This window comes from Lynx canadensis, chromosome A3 (genome assembly GCF_007474595.2).
Source record: "Lynx canadensis isolate LIC74 chromosome A3, mLynCan4.pri.v2, whole genome shotgun sequence".
Lineage (NCBI taxonomy): Eukaryota > Metazoa > Chordata > Mammalia > Carnivora > Felidae > Lynx > Lynx canadensis.
The window spans coordinates 18,721,576-18,743,133 of record NC_044305.1 but is presented as its reverse complement, the minus strand read 5'-3'; the positions used below and the strand labels follow the sequence as shown (position 1 = coordinate 18,743,133).

General features: G+C 39.6%; 1 protein-coding gene across 1 annotated transcript in view; it reads left to right on the top strand.

Annotated features, from left to right (window-relative positions):
- The window catches only part of TOP1 (DNA topoisomerase I), a 43,266-nt gene that overhangs the window by 5,555 nt on the left and 16,153 nt on the right, over positions 1–21,558 (top strand). The window contains exons 3-7 of the mRNA XM_030309594.1: positions 5,935–6,050; positions 9,939–10,060; positions 10,984–11,106; positions 13,303–13,490; positions 13,771–13,915. Of these exons, the coding sequence (XP_030165454.1) occupies positions 9,947–10,060; positions 10,984–11,106; positions 13,303–13,490; positions 13,771–13,915 (570 nt within the window). The 5' untranslated portion in view covers positions 5,935–6,050; positions 9,939–9,946. The remainder of the gene's footprint in view (positions 1–5,934; positions 6,051–9,938; positions 10,061–10,983; positions 11,107–13,302; positions 13,491–13,770; positions 13,916–21,558) is intronic.

Genomic DNA, 21,558 nt, shown 5'->3' with positions numbered 1-21,558 from the left:
TGAGGTAGTGATCAGTTAAGTGTTTGCTGAACGAACAAGTTTATTTCCTGGTCATCACTAGCTCCCTGCTGCCTTCCCCCTTCCTGTGGAGCCTTGGCTTTTATTGGGCCCTGAAGCAGACATTCTCTTGTCCTGGTCCAGCCTTGTATGTGTGGAATTAGATAACCCTTGAAGAGTGTAATAGTCTCGTTTTGCTTCTGTGGTTGAAATCCTTATCAGTGTTGCCACACATTAATCCCGAGAGACCATGACCTTTGATTTTTATATTCTTATTTTGGCTTAAGTGGGACTGCTTAGTCTTTCACTGAGATGGTTGGTTTGGGGGTGAGCTGTCTTTACTACAGCCTCCAATGCATGCTATCCTCATACATTGTTAATTTTGTGCTTTTCTTAAGCACATTGCTTGTGGCACACTGTAAGTTTTTAGAAGTAGAGAACAAAAATGATTGGCCTCTTAACTGATAGCTTGCCTGTTCTTCCTTTCATGGTAGGTTTGCGTACTGTACTCTGAAGTCAGTTTTCTAGTCCTCAGTGTCTGCCTGCCACTGGCAGCATAGTCAGGGACCTTAAGTGGAAGATACTCTCATTTTTATTATTCTCTTGGCATCCCACTGAAAGTGTTACACACTTCACCAGGCACACATGAAGAACTTTTTTCTCCCCCCACCCCTCTTACCCACCCCACAAGTCTGCAGACTTGTTAATCTTGCCGAAAAGAGACCAGAAAAACTTTGATCTTTATCTTCCTCACTTTGGTAATTGTGGAGAGGGGAAAATGGTTCAGATCCCCTCTGGTTTTATTTTTTCACATTTCCCCCATACAGACCATGTTACAAGTGCTTGTGGTATGCTCAGGCTTGTCTGTGAAGACCTATTTACCCAAGAGCCCCCCTGTTTTTGAGGGTTACTCTTTGTAGGTGTATGGAGTTTCAGTTCTTGAGTTAAACACACTTTTCTGTCAGGACTGACCTGTCGGAACAGAAGTCCCGTGTTTGTTCTAAACAGATGATTCTTCACAAAAAGTCCTAGAAACTGGGGTGTTCATTTGCTGTATTAGGTATGACTTTAAATGGAGTTTTCAGTCTTTTTCAACAAAGGCAAAATGCTGTAAGGATTTAGGATTGTAATGTAAGGAATTAGTGTTGAAAGACCAGGACTCAGAAATATGATCCGTAATAGTGATAATGAAATTTATGGAATATGAATTGATACTCTCCTCAAACAGAGAAACTGTCCTTGATTCCAGAGATTAGCTTCAAGAAAGCTGTAGTAACTGAGCTTATTTCTGAGATTTTAAAAATTACGCATTTACAGTGTACCGTGAGGTGCTTCTTAACTGCGAGGGAGCTTGATTTCACACAGCAACATGGATGTTTACCTTCCTGTCTTACATACATTTCTGGCACATTTCCACCTTCCCCTTTTCAAGCGTATTTTACTATCCATGATACCTACCTTGAATTCATAAGTCAAGTCTGCCATAAAGAAGTCATTTTGGTGTCTAGGTACATGTTTTCTTAACTTTATTGGTGAGCCATTGATGTAGGCCTAAAAGGGCAATACTACTGTTTTCATATTTACAGTAATAGTTGTTGATCCGATGATATCAGCCTGTTGAAGGATATGGTCTCTTTCTGTTTAAACTGAGGTTTAGTGTTGAGTGATTCACTGAATCTCTTATTTTACTTAAATGGTAGAGAAGTTACTGTGAGTCCTCAGGATGAACATGGCTGGAATAGGAAGAATTATAAAAACAGTTTGGAGTCTTAATTTAAAAACCACTGGAGGGCGCGTGGGTGGCTCAATTGGTTAAGCGTCTGACTCTGGGTTCTTGGTTTCATCTCAGGTCATGATCTCACAGATTATGGGATCAAGGCTAAGGTCAGGCTCCACAGCTGGCAGTGTGGAGCCTGCTTGGGATTCTCTCTCTCTCTCCCTCACTCTCTGCCTACCCCTCCCCTGCTCATGCTGTCTCTGTCTTTCTCAAAATAAATAAATGAACTTAAAAAAAAAAAACAAAAAAAAACACCGGAGTTGGGGTACCTGGGTGGCTCAGTTAAGTGTCTCACTCTTGGTTTTGGCTCAGGTCTTGATCTCACGGTTCGTGGGATCCAGCTCCCCTGTCAGCCCAGAGCCTGCTTGGGATTCTTTCACTCCCTCTCTTCTCCAACCCTTCCCCCCCAACAACAACAACCACCACCACTGGAGTTGATGAGAAGAATGGAACCGAGTCCCAGTATAAGGGAAAACGTGGTGTTCTCAGTCTCCTCACTGTCACTCTGGCAGTGCTGCACATAGGTGTCTTGCAGTTGCTTTCATATACATGCCTACACACATAATACATATATACGTACATGTGGATTTTTTTATGATTTGGAGAGTAACAGACTCTGGGATTTGGATGGGTTCCTGCATCTAAGCCTTTCTGTGCCAGTGTCTAGTTGGGAGATTCTGCCAGTTTCATATGTGGAAGTGGTAGGTTGGTTATTGAGGATCTTTGATGCAGTGCTCCTTCTAGATTTAAGATTCTGTTAAATCCTTGAGGTTTTTTTTTTTTAATTTTTAGTTATAAAATACAAAAACCTAGAATTTGCCATATTAACCATTTAAGTGTGCGGTTAAGTGGTACTAAGTACATTCACGTTGTTGTGTAACCCTTAGCACCATCCCATCTATCTCCAGGACTGTTTTCATCTTACAAAACTGAAACTCTCCCTCGTTCCCCTTTCTCCTGGCTCCTGGTAACTACCTTTCTGCTTTCTGTTCTTTGAATTTGATTACATAACCTCATGTAAGTGGAAATATACAATGTATGGCCTTTTGTGACTGGCTTATTTCACTTAAGAAAATGTCTTCAAGGTTCATCTGTGTTGTGGCATGTGTCAGATTTTCCGTCTTTCCCAAGGCTGAATAATGTTTCATTGTATGTATAGACCACATTTCGATTATCCATTCATCTATTGATGGATCCTTAGATTGTTTCCACCTTTTGGCAGTTGTGCATAGTGGTGCTACGAATGTTGGAATGGAATGTTGCTGTGAATTTGTTTAAATATCTGCTTTGAATTGTTTTGGGTATATTCCTAGGAGTGGAATTGCTAGACCATGTGGTAGTTCTGTGTTTAACTTTCAAGCACTCATTCACTATACTGCTTTCCACAGTGGCTGCACAGTTTACATTCTCACCAGCGGTGCACAGGATTCTAATTTCTCCATATCCTCATCATCACTTGTTATTTTCTGGTTTGTTTTTGTTTTGATAATAGTCATCCTAATAGGTGTGAGCGAAATCTCATAGTTTTCTTTTATATTTCCTAATGACTGGTGATGTGGAACATTTTTTTTCAGATGCTCACCGGCCATTTGTATATCTTTGGAGAAGTGTGTATTCAGGTCCTTGCCTATTTAAAAAAAAATTTTTTTAGCGTTTTTTTTTTTTTTTAATTTTTGAGACAGAGACAGAGCATGAGCAGGGGAGGGGCAGAGAGAGAGGGAGACACAGAATCCGAAGCAGGCTCTACTCTCTGAGCTGTCAGCACAGAGCCCGACGTGGGCTCCAACTCACGGAGTGTGAGATCATCACCTGGCTGAAGTCGGATGCCTAACCGACTGAGCCACCCAGGCGCCCCTCCTTTGCCTATTTTCTAATTGGATTGTTTTGTTGTTTTTATGTTGTAGTTCTTTATTTTGGATATTAATCCTTATCAGATAATAATGCTTTGCAAATTATTTTCTCTCATTTGTGGGTTGTCTTGGTCACTCTGTTGATTGTGTCCTTTGATGTGCAGTTTTTAACTTGTAGTCCAGTTGGTCTTTTTCTTTTGTGGCCTGTACTTTTGTTGTCTTAGCTAAGAAATCATGGCTTAATGCAGATCATGAAGCTTTTGCCCTTCTGTTTTCTTCTACGAGTTTTATAATTTTAGCCTGTATGTTTGTGTCTCTGATCCATTTTGAGCTTATTTTTGCATATAGTGTAAGGTAAGGACCCAATTTCATTCTTTTGCATGGTGAATGTCTAGTTTCCCAGCGCCATTTGTTGAAAAACCTACTTACTCCGTTGAATGGTCTTGGTACCATTGTCAAAAATCATTTGATCATCTCCGTGACTTTGGTTTTATAGTGATGCTCTTTTTACAGTAATTTGGTATGTGTAATTTTTATTTGATGTTTCTGAACTTCGTTTAAAATATTGGAGTTAGGGGCACCTGGGTGGCTCAGTCAGTGAGCATCTGACTCTCAATTTCAGCTCAGGATGGTCTCACAGTTGTGAGATCGAGCACCAGAGCAGGCTCTGTGCTGGCACGGAGCCTGCTTGGGATTCCCACACCCTGCCCTTCACTGGCTTGTGGGTGCGCTTGCTATCTCAAGATAAACAAATACTTAAAAAAAAAATAAGGGGCGCCTGGGTGGCTCAGTGGTTAAGTGTTCAATTTTGGCTCAGGTCATGATCTTGGCAGTTGCGCGTTCAAGCAGAGCCTGGAGCCTGCTTCGGAATCTGTGTCTCCCTGACTCTGCTCCTACCCCTCTTGTGCTCTCTCACTCTCTCAAAAATATATAAACATTTTTTTAAAATTATAAAAAATAAAATATTGGAGTTGGAAAAAATATTGTAGTTAGAAGATGATAAATAATATGCATAGTTAGCCTTTAGGAGTATTCTGTAGAACTTTGGAGCTTTTTAATTTTAAAGTAGAAATAGTGAAGATTAAAATTTGTGAAGTTTTAAAATATCCTATTCTGAGGCATCTGACCCTCTCGATTTAGGCTTAAGTAATTATCCTAGGGTCATGGGATTGAGCCTTGTGTTGGGCTCTGTGCTTGGCCTGGAACTTGCTTAAGGTTCTCTCCCTCTCTCCCTGCCTCCCCCCCTCTTTCCCTCTCTCCCTCTTCCCCCCCCCCCCCCCGCACTGTCCCACTCCCTCCCTCCCTCCCTCTCCCCCATTGGCGCTCTTTCTCTCTCTCTAAAATAAAACAAAAAGTAATAATAAAATATTCTATCTGTAAGACAACTGACTCTTAAAAAAACAAAATGGTGATGATGGTGAGAGGGTCTAATTCAGAAAAAGAAAGACTTTGAGACCTATCAGCCAATTTCAATGCATGATCCTTAATGGATCCTGGCCTATAAAATACATTTTGAGTATAATTGGGAAGTTTTTAGTATGGTCTAGGTATTAGAATGAAGCTAATTTTATTAGATGTGATAGTATCATAGTTATGTGAGAGAATATCTTTATTTTTACAGGTGAACTATTTAGAGGTGAGGTATCATATCTGCAGTTTACATTGCTGAAATGGTTCAGCAAAAAATAGGAAACTTAGCATAATATTAGCAGTTGTTGAACGCAAGTGATGGGGATATGGTGTTCCTTGTATTTGTCTTTTTCTGTATGTCTGATCAGTTTTTAAGGTTTTTAAAAAACTCTTTGCACTAAACTTTACATTCAGTTAGTTACCAGTGGTCTGCTAGATAGCTCTAGGTACCCTATGAGTACCTTAACTCATTACCCCCAACTGAACTGTTATTTCCCAGTCTTCTGTTCCATCTTGCACTTTCTTATAGGGTTGTTTTTTCCCTACCATCTTCCCTGGCATCTACCTCTGTCATGTATACCATGGTGGGTAAAACCACTCTTCCATTTCCATATCTCCCAGTTATGCCAAGGTCCTTGAATTGGGATCCCTTGTATCCACTCGTAGAACTGAACTGTTGAACTGTATTTTCCTGTGTTTCACTTGAGTATTCCATTTTATTTATACTGTTGGCTTTTTGAAGGTGAAGAATAATGGTTCTTTTGTAATCCAGGTCTTGAATGTGGCGCCCAGAGTTATTTTAGAGACATCAACCAATAGACGATAAATTCTTTGGCATTTAAAAATGACGCTTTGTATACTAGGTGATCACTGAACGGTGTTATACTTTATCTTTTAAAGGTGGGAAGAGGAACGCTACCCTGAAGGCATCAAGTGGAAATTCCTAGAACATAAAGGCCCTGTTTTTGCTCCACCATATGAGCCTCTTCCAGAGAATGTCAAGTTTTACTATGATGGTGAGTTATTCCAAGGTTGTCTAATTGTTGGCCAAGAAAAGAGCCTGCTTCTACTTAGGAATAGAAAACGTGGAGGGATCTTGTGCCATATAATCCTTTTTGTTTATTTCATTTTGTTTTATTGTCATTGTGTGGTTTGGGGGAATGGTCATCAGGTGTTTACTTACCTCTTAAAGGCTCATTTGGTGATGAAGGAACTGCCTTGAGAAAAGGGACTGTTAATGTTTTAATTACATGGTCCCCAAAAGTTCCTCCACATAGCTTACAGCACTTGGGTCCCCCAGTTAAATGTTTTTATCTGAACTTCATTTCTGAGAAGCCACTCTTTGCAAGATTTATTAGAAAAGCATTACTTGAATGGTAGTATTTTACCTTAGCAATGTAATGCAAGCTGATAAGCTGCTCATCATGAGAAATAGTACTAGTATTCAGTTGAAGATTAGTCAGCCATCAGCCTCTAGGTAGGGCTGGTCGGTGTCAATCACTCTGTACATAGCACAACAATATGCCTTTACTATATGTGCAGTCAGATTTCATAGGCTGCTGTAAAGAACTGCCCTGCCTACGCGCTTCTCTCAGAACACTCAGAGTTGTCCATTAACTACCATTGGTGTTTCTGTCCTTGGGCTGAAGAATTGAAGAGTACCTTTGACGTTCTTCCTGTTTGCAGTGTAGCACTGTGCAGATGGGAATGTTCAACTGATCTCCCTCATTCCAAGAGTTCCTATCCATTAATGGCTAGAGCATTTTCCCCAGACCCTTACATGCTTAAGATTTGCTAGGTGGAATCTGGACTCATTTAATAGATGTGGGAATAGTATTGGGTGGTTCTGAACCAAGGGGGTCTGCTGACCAAACTTTGAGAAATACTGGGGCAGGGAAAACTGCCTAAGGGCATTTGTGGTGAACACACTCAGGAAAATTCTTGTACATCTCTTTGTCCGCCAGTAATGGCCTTAGGGCTACAGATATGTTATAGATAAAGGTAGTAGTTTATACTGGGTCTTGCAAGTGGGGGACGTGTCAAGCTTGGCAAGCTGGAATCACTTTTTATTCAGTGTGCCTGTGTTAGACACCAAGACCCAGCAATGGACAATATTGACCACGCTCTGATTGCACAATATTTGCAGTCTACCAGGACCCTATAGCCTGAATGACAATTACTTGCATCATATAAACATTCTGACTTGTGTCGACCAGAGCACACAGGACACAGTTCTATTAGCCCTCATAGTTGGTTACTTAAATATAACTCCAAAGCCAAACTCCAATGAGGAAAAAGAGCCTAGAACCTTGGAAGAAGACAATCCTAAAAGGCCATGTATTTTGTAGCTCATGTCTGGACTTAACCAAGAGCTTTAGAAAGCTCAACTAGTAAAGCCCTATTTTGAGGTTCAAAATGATTTGAAGGAAAGCTAGATTCTCTAGTCTCTGGGTTTCTCTTTTTCAAGATGGGGAAGCCAAGGCCTGAACCAGTCATCACTGGTCACTGTGGTCCTTTCCTTCTTCTTGGCCAGTGCTCCATTATAGGAGCTCCAGCTGTATCATTTTCTCAGTTGGGTTTCTCACGGTATTTCTTCCCTTTGATTACATAACTCGCATTGTGCAGTAAATTAGGAATGTTGTATTTTAATATTGGTCCAAATTGATACTGTAAGTCCTGCCTGCTCTCTAGGGAAAAGAGTTCTCAGACTCCTTTAGAACTGCCAGGAGGCAGGGCACCCGCTTGCTGAAGCAGTGATTTGTCTCTCTTGAGAACCTCCAGTTTTCAGCTCTGACTCAGCAGTTTCTTCTTCCTGGAGCTCAGGCTTTTCCACAAAGTGCTTCCCATTGCCAGGAATCTTCTAGTCCTCTTCGCACCACTCTGCTGCTGGGGAGCTGTCATTTCCTCTTTTGACAGCTCATCTAAAACAGGAGACATCAAAATTCCTTCCTCTGTTGGTACAGAATTCAGTAAAATTGCCCAAAGAGTCTCCATTTTTTGTTTTTCAAATATTTATTGATACTGGTTTATGTCAAACAGACCTAAGAACAGTTTACATTCTTTTCTTGCCATTTATTTTATTTCATTTATTTTATTTTAGTGACTTGAATATAGTGACTTAAATTTATAGTGACTTAAATTTAGTGACTTAAATTTCCTTTATATCAGAAACATTACAGGGCGCCTGGGTGGCTCAGTCGGTTAAGTATCTGAACTTCAGCTCAGGGCGTGATCTTGTGGTTGTGGGTTCGAGCCCCGCATCGGGCTCTGTGTTGACAGCTTGGAGCCTGGAGCCTGCTTTGGGATTCTGTGTCTCCCTCCCTCTGTCTCTCTCTGCTCCTCCCCTGCTCATGCTCGTCCCTCTCTCAAAAATAAATAAACATTAAAAAAGAAAAAGAAACACGTTACAGCTTTACTGGCAACTCTAGTTCAGACCTGAGTTGGGGAGAGCTGAAGAAGTGCCGGAAAGCCTTGAAAGCTAATAACCCTGTCGTCCCGAAATGACTTCTTTCAAAGGCAGGAGGTTGGGGGGAGGGGAGGAGGTTTGAATGGGGAATGTGGTGCCACCTGTTGGCCTTTCGAGTTGCGGATTCCACACAAGTTCTGTCTACCCTGACGATTTCAGTTTTGTGCCATGATTCCCTATATCCCGCAATTAGGGATGATGATTTCCCAGCCATCATGAAATGAGTTATCTTCTGAGTTTTGAAATGAATGGATTTCTGGTTAAGATTTAGTTTTTCTATAATGAAAGTGAAAATCCTGGTGGAATTTTAGTAGCTATGTAATAGCAAGACAGTGGGATGGTATTTAACCGCATTTTAGGTATAGTCAAATTATTATGCCGTGGATTAGTTCCAGATGGTGTTGTAAAGTTGGATGTTCAAGAAAAAATGGAAATTGTCCCTAAGAGTACGGTTAAAGATACGTAGATTAAACTCCCAAGTACTTCCCCTTATTGCTTTATTATCTAATTAAGGTACACAAAGCCCGTAGGCCTCATTCAGATTTATGTTACAGTTAGCATTTTTCATTGTATAACATCAGGATTCCTTTAGAACAGCTTTTGCTAACGTGCACACTACCAAGAATCCCAGTCATCCCTTGTGCTCTGGATGAGTCTGTTTCCCTGAAAGAGGCAATTTCATAATGCCTGTGTTCCAGAGCAATCATCTCAAACTCTCGTATGCACACGAGTCACCTGAGGGTCTTTTAAAAATGCACTTGCTGAATCTATAGATCTGGGTTGGGGCTTGATTCTACGTTTCTAACAGAACTCCCACGTGATGCTAATGCTGCTGATCTGTGAGCCACACTTTGAGTATCAGAGTTCTAGAGGAAGGTCTTACTTAGATTTTTCGTGTGGGATATCTGGGCTTGCCTGCTGTGGATATATATTATTTTATTCATATTCCACCCACCTAACTTTAAAGAAGAAAGATGCCTATTTCTTTTCCCCACAATTCCTTTCTTCCACTCCCTGCCCTATCCCTTCCTCCCCTTCTTGAACAGAGGCTGCTTAGCTTAGCAGTGGCAGGAGTCCCTCTGAGGATTTGATTTTTAAAAACCATTGAAGAGGTGTAAAGGACCCTGCTTGCTGAAAGGAAAAGGAAGAGTGGCTGGGCCTCCCCCAGCTCATCCCTGTCCTGAGCAGGCACCTGGGAACAGTTTACTGGCATAGTCTCCAGAGAATGACCAGGTAAATATCTGCTAAAGAGAAGGAGAACTTCTACAACTAGATATAAATCAGTGTATTGTCTTTGTTGTTGTTGTTACCATGTGTCACCAGACCTTGTATACCTTGGGAAGGTAAACCATTAGTTAGAAGACTTCTCCAGAGCTCAGTATTTATACTCAAAACATGAATTATACACCTCAATTTTTTGGAACCACTTTTCCTCTAGGTAAAGTCATGAAGCTGAGCCCCAAAGCAGAAGAAGTAGCTACGTTCTTTGCAAAAATGCTCGACCATGAATATACTACTAAAGAAATATTTAGGAAAAATTTCTTTAAAGACTGGAGAAAGGTATTGTAGCTCATGTATTAATATCCTAGCACCTCGCAAAGATATTAATCAAATACTAAATAGTAAACTGTAACTTCACAAAAAATTCTGATGTAAAATTTGAGCTTTATGAATTTTATTGTATTTAAAGTTTTTCCTTTTTCCCTATTTGTTCATTATGTTACATAGATTTTTTCTATCCAACAAGAATATGTATATTTCTTTCCTCTCACTTTCATATGGCTGCAGGAGGGACTTTATCAGACCAAACAAAAAAAACCTCAATTCTGGTTGAGCAAAGGAAACTTTGTCTCTGCAAGACTGCCTGCCCCTCTGTCTCCTATTGCAAAGAGAGATGTTAATGTGATGTCCCATTCCCTTTTTATTCTTACTTCCTTGCTTTTGGTACTTTTTGCTCTTGAAATCACATGTCCTACATCTGTTTAGGTGATTTTAAACAATCTACTTATTCTCAATTTGAATAATGTGGACAGAGGCTGAGGTGAAGTTTACCTTCTGAATAGCCCTGAAAATAACATTTTAAGTGAGTAGAGTAGGGATGTTTCTAAGAGAGAGTAAGTATGGAAATGTTTCTCTTACTGCTAAAGGAAATGATACGTATTCATGTTTCTCAACTATGGAATACACAGGCCTGTGGATATGGCAGGGTGTAAAGAGCTCAAATTACATAAGAGTTCCATGAGCTTTTTCAATGATAAATCATGTAAAGTTTTTTTCTATTAAATATTTTATAATAGCACAAAGTAATAAAATTATGTTTTCTTTTTTTCGAAACTCACAAATTTAGATTGGCTACCTCTCCAAACACCTTTGGCTGAAAAAAATGGTGCTTTGCTGTAATCACAAAGAAACCTAGGGTATTAAATAGTGTATTTACCTTCTTCTTCTGTCTCCCCCCCCCCCCCCCCCGCCTTTTTGACTAGGAAATGACTAATGAAGAGAAGAATATTATCACCAACTTAAGCAAATGTGATTTTACCCAGATGAGCCAGTATTTCAAAGCCCAGTCAGAAGCTCGCAAACAGATGAGCAAGGAAGAGAAACTGGTACTATAGAATTTCTTTTTTTTTCTTTCTTTTTTTTTTTTTATGTTTATTTATTTTTGAGAGAGGCAGAGACAGAGTGCAAGCAGGGGAGGGACAGGGAGAGAGAGAGGGAGACACAGAATCCGAAGCAGGCTCCAGGTTCTGAGCTGTCAGCCCAGAGCCTGATGCAGGGCTTGAACTCACAAACCACGAGATCATGACCTGAGCTGAAGTTGGATGCTTAACGTACTGAGCCACCCAGGCACCCCGGTACTATAGAATGTCTTAAACCTCTGGAGAATTTTGGAATAGTGATTAGTTCATCTAATTTTCTTCTTGGTTCCTACACAACTTTGACTTCAGTAATTTTACATGGCTCTGTACTGAAGATTTAGGATTCTTGGCCGAGTAAAGTTTAAATTTTCTTAAGGGCTTTACATACTGAATGTTGTGAATAATAGGCACTTTATTGAATGACTTAGTGTAAGAACCTGGTGCTCTTTTGATCCAAAACCAGTCAGTAATTCCAATAATACAGTATTTAAGGACGGGCAGACCTGCACAGTGACTTCTGGATATTAGGGTTTTAAACAGATAATATTGTTCCCATACCTCCCTGTTCTTGATCTCCCTGGGATCTAGGCATGCTCATCCATCTCCATCTTCATTCCAGAATGATCTTTCTAGTATCCAGTGAGATGTCATTTTCTTCTAGGGTACCAGTAGGCAAACTATAGGCTGTCTGTTTTAATTAAAAAGTTTTATTGGAACACAGCCACAGCTAGCTGTTTAGATATCCTCTGTGGCTGCCTCTATGAGGCAGTAAGAGAGTTGAGTAGGTCCAGCAGAGACCGTGTAGCTCTCAAGACCAAAATATTTTCGGTCCAGAGAAAGTTTGCCAAACCCTGATCTACAGAAATTCAGGCCAAAGTTTCTTTTTCTTTTATTCTCTTTCCTTTTCCTTTTCCTTTTCCTTTTCCTTTTCCTTTTCCTTTCCTTTTCCTCCCCTCCCCTCCCTTCCCCTCCCTCCCTCCCTCCCTCCCTTTCTTTCTTTCTTTCTTTCTTTCTTTCTTTCTTTCTTTCTTTCTTTCTTTCTTTCTTTCGAGGTCCAGATGTTAAGGACTGTAAGGAATTTTAAAGCCCTTTAATTTCTATATTTTAAAGGACATGCATGCTTATACAGCTTAGACGACTGTATTTATGTAACTCATTGCTTGATGGTACCTATTTGACCTTTAGTTTAAAATTCGAGTTACTGTAAGAATGATAAATGCACCAGACTTTTCAGTCCCATTTTAGTCTTCTCAGTATTCCCAGTTAGTGAAACTTGGTTTATTATTTACTTCAGGGGTGTTTTAAAACTTAAACCACTTTGGAGCTTTGTTTTTGCAAATAGTGATCCAAAGATAGGACAGTTTCAGAAGTATCACCTTGTCAGAGCCCTGGCCAAGGACACCTGCCAGCAAGTTCTGAATCTGTTTCTGCCTACAAGGCAACAGGACTTAGTTAAGTTGAATTTCTAAGTATAATACGAAAGAGTCAGCAGAGGGTAAGGAGGCTCCAAATTCCACACCCACACTCCTTTTTTGGAGCAAGGATCACAAAGTAGACAATGTATGTACCCATATACCTAAGAAAGAATCTGTAACAGGTATGCTTGAGTTGAAAACCCATCTGAAGTACTGTACAACTAAAATGTGTCTGGAACCTATGAGAAAACATGGAGATGTTTTTTATGAGGCCTGTCAGAGAGTCATACCCCTCTGCCATTTTGACACTACTCAACAAAATGACGTTAGTTTTAAAGTTATATTTAGAAATACCTATGTAACATGTTCACACATAAATCCTTTAAGAGAATAGAATCAGTTTTGAATCTGTAATTAGAAGTCAAGCATAGATATTTTGGGGAATTTTTATTGTGTTTATGTTTGGAAACTGTTAGAGGTTATCCTTATTTGCATTTCTTTGCTTTTTTTTTTTTTTAATTTTTAAAAACGTTTTATTTATTCTCTACACTTATGGTGGGGCTCAAACTCATAACCAAGTTCAGGAGTCACATGCTATTCTGACTGAGCCAGCCAGGCACCCCTATTTGCATATTTCTTAGTGATTTTTAGACTTTTCTCTACCTTGACCTGTTCTCAAGAGATAAAATAGTAGGAATAGGGAACAGCAATTTGAATCCCTTTTGAATACTTCTTTGCTCTGTTCCAGAAAATCAAAGAGGAGAATGAAAAATTACTGAAAGAATATGGCTTCTGTATTATGGATAACCACAGAGAGAGGATTGCCAACTTCAAGATAGAACCTCCTGGGCTTTTCCGTGGCCGTGGCAACCACCCCAAGATGGGCATGCTGAAGAGACGGATCATGCCTGAGGATATAATCATCAACTGTAGCAAGTGAGCACAGCTCATTGTTTGGGCCAGAAATAAAGTCGGGGGCTTCATTTGTTCTTGGGAATATTGTTGCTGGGAGTATTTCCTAGGTTGCATAAGTCTGTTTGGGAACAGCACAGTATTTCCATGTATATAGATCTCCTAGTATTTTTCAGTTACTGACTGGTGATGAGGAAATTTGCAAATACATGCTCAGCAGATTTACCCACTTTAGGTCACAAAAAGTGAAACTGTCCCTCACTTCTCCTCAATTCACTACCCTCCTACTTTGTTATTTCCACAGAGATGCCAAGGTTCCTTCTCCTCCTACAGGACATAAATGGAAAGAGGTCCGACATGATAACAAGGTTACTTGGCTGGTCTCCTGGACAGAGAACATCCAAGGTTCCATTAAATATATCATGTTGAACCCCAGTTCACGAATCAAGGTAAGAGGTAGCTAAGAGCTGCCCCAGTTAGTGGGGCTGATAATCCCTTGTTGAAATGTAGTGTTACTGATCTCTAGAATCACTGTGACAAATTAAAAACTCTCCACAAAATCAAGTATTTTCATGCCTTCCTTAGGTGTATCTGTCTTCTGCGTCACATTATAATCTGATTCATTTATTCACAAATATTTACTGAAATCCCAGTATGTGCCTGGCATACCATATGTATGCATGGTGTTAGGAACTGTGTTGGTAAACGAAACAGATGCAGTCCCTACCTTCGTGTTGCTTACTATCCAGTGGTGGGGTTGTGATGAAAAATGCAGTAAATGTAAATTGGCTTCTGCTGCTTTCTTCCCCCCCTTTCTTGGCTCTGAAGAAGGGAGCAGAATTGCTCTGAATCCAGAAGTTGTAAAATCTAGAGTCTTACATACTTCGGCTTCCTAAGGTTACACCTGGATAGGTTCCACCAGGACCAGGTGAGATTATGTATATGAAAGCACATCATAAACCATTGTATACCCCTGTGTTGTTATTTGTTAATACTATTATTGAAAGGGGAAAACTGTCTTGGAAGGACAGTCCGTTCTTGTTAGCCTGCTAGGCATACCCTGCTTGGGAGAACTTCCTCCCTCAGATGTACTGTGGAACTTTGCATAACAACCTAAAAGAGAGATGAGCTCTAAAAAGGCAGCCAAGAAATGAGTTCTTTGTAGACTATGACTGTTAACTTACAGAGGACTGGCACTACAGACACTCTTAATTTTGGTTTATAGGTTATTGAACATGGTGTAAGACATGAAAGCCACACCTAAAAAGGCTATGTGTTTTGCCAGCGCTATAAACTGCACACTCTCTAGCTTATAGTTCTTTGTTCTAATATGAAAAATCTCTGATATTTCCTGCCATTCAGTTGGAAAATGTCACTTTTCCTAGTTTAGAGTAAGTATAGAATCAGAAAGAAAACCCTCACAAGCAGAAGTCAGGTCTTCTAAAGGGGCATGTTATTTTCTTCCGAAATAAAGGTGGATAAATGGTGGTTTTAGCTCTCAACTCGTAGGCTAGTGGGCAAATTGGGTAAGTATTCAACTGTACTAGAAGAAAGGTAAGCATTACGTGCTTTAGAGAAATGCAGCAGTTATTTCCCAGCACTTACGGATGAGGAACAACTTTATGAAGGAAATTAGGTTACTGTTGGTGTTAAAAGAGAGATATTCCAAACAGAATTATGTCATTATAGATGGAGAGTGAGAAGTGTTAAAAAGAAGTAACAAAAAGAATTAGCAAGTGGTGATTCTTGCACAACATTGTGAATGTGCTAAATTTTATGTGTATTTTACACATGGAAAAAAAAATAAAAATTTGGGACACCTGGGTGGGGTCAGCTGGTTAAGCATCCAACTCTTGGTCTTAGCTCAGGTCTTGATCTCGGGTGGTTCGTGAGTTCAAGCCTCGTGTTGGGCTCTGCACTAGGCATGAAGCCTACTTTAAAAAAAAAAAAAAAAGGCAAAATAATGATACCAGGTTACTGTTAAGTATTTTCACATAAGTTGATATTTGATTATCTTAACAACCATAGCACATGTACTAATGCCACTGTCTTATAGAGAAATAAATTTAGTCTCTTGGAGGCCGAAAAACTTGCTCATGATCCAGTAGTTACTCACTCACTCTGACTTAAATCCTTAGCCTCCTGATTGCCTGCGTGTGATAACCCTACTGCCAAATTGTGGCCAGCCTTAAGTGCCATGCTAAAGAGACTGGTCTGTGCTCTGCATCTGGTGAGGACCCATTGAAGGACTTTGAACAGAGGCGTGTCTGGAACATAGACCCGCTTCAGCAAGATTCCGAGGCTTTACACACAGTCACACCAGTAAACACGAGCTCTTGTAAATGATGCAAAGGGAAAGTACAGGGTACCATATAAGAATGTATCAGGGCATTCGATTTGACCGGGGTGGAGGGAAGGCCTTTCTGAGGAAGTGACATTTAAGATAAGACTTACAAGATGAATAGGATTTATCCATGGAAAGGATAAGGGAATGGATGTTCCAGATAAGGAAAATTGCCTTTTGAAATCCCTGAGGTGAGAAAGAGTTTGGTGGTCTTGAGGACTGAGAGAAGGTCATTGTAGTTGAAGTACAGTGAGCAGGAAGGGGACAGGAAGAGGAGGCTACAGGGGGATGCAGGCCAGATTTTCAGGCTGTTTCTTAAAATTGTTTATATTCTCCTAAATCCAGTAGGAAGCTATTGGGTTTTAACAAGAGGAACAATACCAGATTCGCATTTTAGAAACTTGTGACGTAACTGATCATTCTGAGCACTAACCTCTGTGAAGATTGGATTATATGCATACCAGAAGTACGAATATTGATCGGATGCTGTTGTATTCTAGGCAATGGATAGTGGTGGCCTGGACAAAATGATGCCAGTGTGGGTGGAGAGAGGTGAACAGATTCCAGATAAATGTATACTGCGTTCTCTTAATATCCAGGATTCAAGTTTATTATAGGAGAGCCTTCACCGGTTGAGATCTCCATTGTTGATAGGCCAGGTGGAGACCCTCCAGAGCTGAGAGCCACCAATTTATTCCTGACAATATCCAGATAACCCCCATGTACTGTAGGGATTTGTGCAAGTTTCTGAATGATGGTTATGATAATGAACCTAGAAGTCACCCACAGGTAGGCCTGCCTAGAATCTTATACCCCTCACAGAGTGGCTGACTCTCCTCAGCTGGGTTGGGATCCTAAGAGTCATGAAGATGGTTAAAGGCTTGGGAAGTTGGAAGGGAAAAAGAAATGTGATTTCTCCAGCTTTTTGCCAATCCTTGTTGGCTGTTTCCCACTCACCAAAACAGTGAGAACATCAGAGGTTGGGGTTTGACAGTGTTTTGAATAGTCTTTAAATGCAGTGCCAGTAGGAGAAGCATTCTCTAGATAAAAATAGACAACTCCAGGGCGCCTGGGTGGCTCAGTCAAACGTCTGACTTCAGCTCAGGTCATGATATCATGGTTGGTGAGTTCGAGCCTTGAGTCAGGCACTGTGCCGACAGCTCGGGAGTCTGGAGTCGGCTTTGGGTTCTGTGTCTCCCTCTCTCTGCTCCTCCCCTGCTCGTATGCTCGCTCTCTCTCTCTCTCTCTCTCTCTCTCTCTATATATATATATATATCTCTCTCTCTCTCTCAGAAACAAACATTAAAAAGAAATTTAAAAGAGACATTTGCAACTATGTGGATGGAACTAGAGGGTATTATGCTAAGCAAAATCAGTCCGAGAAAGACAAATATATGACTTCACTCATGAGGACTTTAAGATACAAAACAGATGAACATAAGGGAAGGGAAGCAAAAATAATATAAAAACAGGGAGGGGGACAAAACATAAGAGACTTAAATATGGAGAACAAATAGAGGGTTACTGGAGGGGGACTGGGCTAAATGGGTAAGGGGCATTAAGGAATCTACTGAAATCATTGTTGCACTATATGCTAACTAACTTGGATGTAAATTTAAAAAGTAATAAAATTAAAATTAAAAAAATAGATACAAGCATTAGGGGTCTTATTTTTTATGAACTAGTTCAAATATACAAGAATAGATAATGTATTGAATACTATGTCCACCATCTGGCTGTGTCAAACCTTAACATTGTATGTATCCTGTTTGTTCAGTTACTTCATTTCCTAAAAAGTATTCTGATGAACACAATTGAACCCCACCCCCCATTCTCCTTCTTCCTTGGAGGTTACTATTACTGAACTTAATGTTTTCATTCTTGTGTATATTTTTGTTTTTCATAATTTATTTCTGTGTGCATAAACAATATGTAGTATTGTTTTACAAGGCACACTTTTAAACTAGGTAAGTTGAGATCATTCTGCAACTTCTCTCACTCAGCTTTTGTATTGAGATTTTCTTTTGACATATACTTCTAACTTATTTGTTTTATTTGCTACACGGTATTCTATTTTATAAAAAAAATTATTCTTGGGGTGCCTGGGTGGCTCAGTCCGTTAAGCGTCCAACTTCGGCTCAGGTCATGATCTCATGGTTCATGAGTTCAGGCCCCACATCGGGCTCTGTGCTGACGGCTCAGAGCCTGGAGCCTGTTTCAGATTCTGTGTCTCCCTCGCTCTCTGCCCTTACCCTGCTCCTGCTCTGTCTCTCTCCATCTCTCAAAAATAAATAAATGTTAAAAAAAAAAAAATTCCCTTGCCAAGAAACATTTAGAGTTATTTATGATACTTTGCTATTATAAATAGTTCTGGAATAAACACATTTTCCCTGTATAGATGAAAATTTTCCTTAAAGATTCTTTATTAGATACTTTTAAGTTCTCTAAAGTGCCTGAACCAGTTTACATCACCATCATTCCCCCAACAGCATGTACACATTTCTGTCTCATGTATCCTTGTCAACATTTCTCAAGTTTTGCTTTTTGCATTTGGATCTTTGATCTATTCAGATGTATTTTTGTGTATGGTATGAAGTTGAGATCTAATACATTTTTTCAAATGAATAACCAGTTGTTCCAGAACTATTTAGTTGTATTACCCTGTTTATATATCAAATTTCTACATGTGTGTCAATCTGTTTCTGGGCTCTCTGTCCTGTTTGTTTGTTTCTTCATCAGTAGCTTACTGTGTTAACTACTGTAGCTTGGTAAGTTTTTACTGCATAGGACAAGTTTCCTTCATCTCGTTCTTCAAAATTGTCTTGACTGTTCTTTCCTCTCCGATGTTTTGCATTCATTTTGAGATAAATCTGTCATGTTCTAATGGATACTGTTGAGATTTTTTTTTAATTTTTTTAATGTTTATTATTCATTTTGAGAGAGAGAAAGTGCATGCGCATGAGCCAGGGGAGAGGCAGAGAGAGGGGGAGAGAATCCCAAACAGGCAACTTAGGGCTCAGTCTCACGACTGGTGAGATCATAACCTAAGCTGAAATCAAGAGTTGGATACTTAACCGACTGAGCCATCAAGGTGTCCCGAGATTTGTATTGTATTGAATGTGTAGATTAATGGGGGTGGGGGGGGGGAATGTGTAGATTAATGGGGGGGATTGCTTTGTAATCTTCTCCACAGAAATTTTTCCTATGTTTAAAGCCTTTTTTTCTTAGAGAACTTACAGTTTTTAGTGCTACTGAATATGATTTTTTTCTACTACATTTCTGTTCTTCCTAGAGTGGTAATATATGACAATGTTGCTGAGCTCTTATTCTAAAAGCATCTGTCCTTTGTATTTTCTACATAGACAATTAAATTACCTGTAAATAAGGGCATTTTAAACTAATCATTTCCAGTTCTTACACCGCATACTTCCTCTGCTTAAGTTTTACTTCTTTTTTTACAAGAACCCACAATCATACATAAAATCCTAACCCTCTCTCCATTCAGCAGTTATCACAGTGAGATATATTTGATTAGTTTCTACACTCCATACCTTTCTCTAGGTATTTATTTATCTGAAAATTTCTTTATTTTCATTCTTATAATCTATCTTTTCTCCAGTAAAGAGTATCTTTATTACTGTATATCTAAATACAGATATACAGTAAAACTTTGGATTGTTCTGAGTGTTCCTCAAGACATACAAACTTTAATAAATTTTAACTTGATTAGTAAGCGATGTCTTGCAATAGAAGTAGTAGTATGTGGCACCAAATGTCACATGATCACGACTGAGCCAGTGGTTCTTGAAATTCGTTTTGATATACAAGTGCTTGATTACAAGCATATTTCCAGAATGAATTATGCCCACAAACCAAGGTTTTGCTGTTTTTGTATAGATGCTCAGACTAGACTTTGAATCAGATGACTAATGTATTTTTATTCTAGAAAACTCTCAGCCATTTTTCCACAGCTTCTAGATCATTCCTTCCATTTGCTTCTTTTGGAATTCTCTTAGATGAACATTGGAGCTTCTCCATCTACACTTTTTTTAAAGCTCTATTTTCCATATTCTTTTTTTTTTTTTTTTTTTACTGTTTATTTACTTTTTGAGAGAAAAAGAGACAGAGCGGGAGTGGGAGAGGGGCAGAGAGAGAGGGAGACAAAGAACCTGAAGCAGGCTTCAGGCTCTGAGCTGTCAGCACAGAGCCCCATGTGGGGCTCGGACTCACAGTGAGATCATGACCTAAGCTAAAGTTGGACGTTTAACTGACTGCGCCACCCAGGCGCCCCTCTATTTTCATATTCTTTACCTCTAGTTCTGGTCTTTATTTGGGGAAGTTCTTTAGGACTCCCTTCCAATTTGCTAATTCTCCTTTTGATTATATGCATCCTGAAGTTTGTATCTCCCCTATAATTCATTTTAAGTATTAATTTTTGCTTTCAGAATTTCTAATTATTATTTCATGTGTACTGAATTTTATTTCACTTCATTTCTGTTGTTTTGTTTTATAATTTCTTGTCCTTTTTTGTGGCTGTTACATCTGTTTTCTCTTTATTCATAATTGATATATATGAGGAAACCTTTGTTAGATTGTTTTTTAAAATGTTGCCTGAACTGAATTTATGTACTAATTATTGTTGGCAGTTTTTCTAAGTCATTTTTCTTTTGTCTTCTGGAATTTCTGTCTGTAAACTTTGGGAGGTGGTTTTTGTCCATGTTATCATTCTCATTTGTTCTTTGCTCTCCACTTCTCTGCTCCCTCCTCATAGCAGTCTTCGAGCCCAGCTCAGCCTAAACTAACACAGGCCCTGGCTTTAGGTCTCCCCATCTTGCTTGGAGCACTTTCATTGCTGTTTGAAGCAACCTGAGGATTAAAGTATGATTTCACTTAACCCCATCTAACCCAAAAGTCTATAAATAAGTTTTTGTAGTAGTGTGTTGAGTGGTAATTGATGGTTGTACTTCATCAGGGACTTTAGATCCAAAACATGGGATGGGGCTACCATGATGGGGCTTTGTTCTATACCTTTCTGCTCAGCCTCCAGAGACTTTTCTATTCTGAGATTCTTTTGCTTGTCTTTATTTTACTTATTCACTTCCCCTGTGTTATGTTATTGTTCTGTTCTACCCCATCTCTGTTCCATTAAGAAATTTAGCTCAAGCATGACGTGACTTAGAGATTTTTGACAATTTTATTTTTATTTCTTAATATTTATTTACTTACTTTGAGAGAGAGAAAGAACACAAGCAGGGGAGGGACAGAGAGAGAAGGCGAGAGAGAGTCCCATGCAGGCTCTGCACTTGTCAGCCCAGAGCCCAGCGCAGATCTCACAAACTGTGAGATCATGACCTGAGCCTGATGCTTTAACCAGCTGAGCCACCCAGACACCCTAAGAGACTTTTGGCAATTTTTTAAAGTTGGGCAGTCAAGGGTAAAAAAAAAAAAAAAAAAAAAAAGCACAGCTGAAGTGTATCTTTTTAATGTCTCCCTTTCCGGAAACTTTGGCCTACTTGCAGTCAGAGTCAGGTTTATACTACAAACAGCCTCACAAGCCGTCGAAACAATAGGGACTTTTGAGAGCCGCAGGAATGTGTGTTTCAGGTAAAGACTGTCCTGAGCTCATTCGCATCTTTCTATGCTCATCTTGGTTAGTTCTGCTTTACCTTCCAGGATTTTCATTATATAGACATCTTGTTGCAAGTGTTTCCATTCCCTTCCTCTTCCACTCTGTACTTTGGTGCCCAT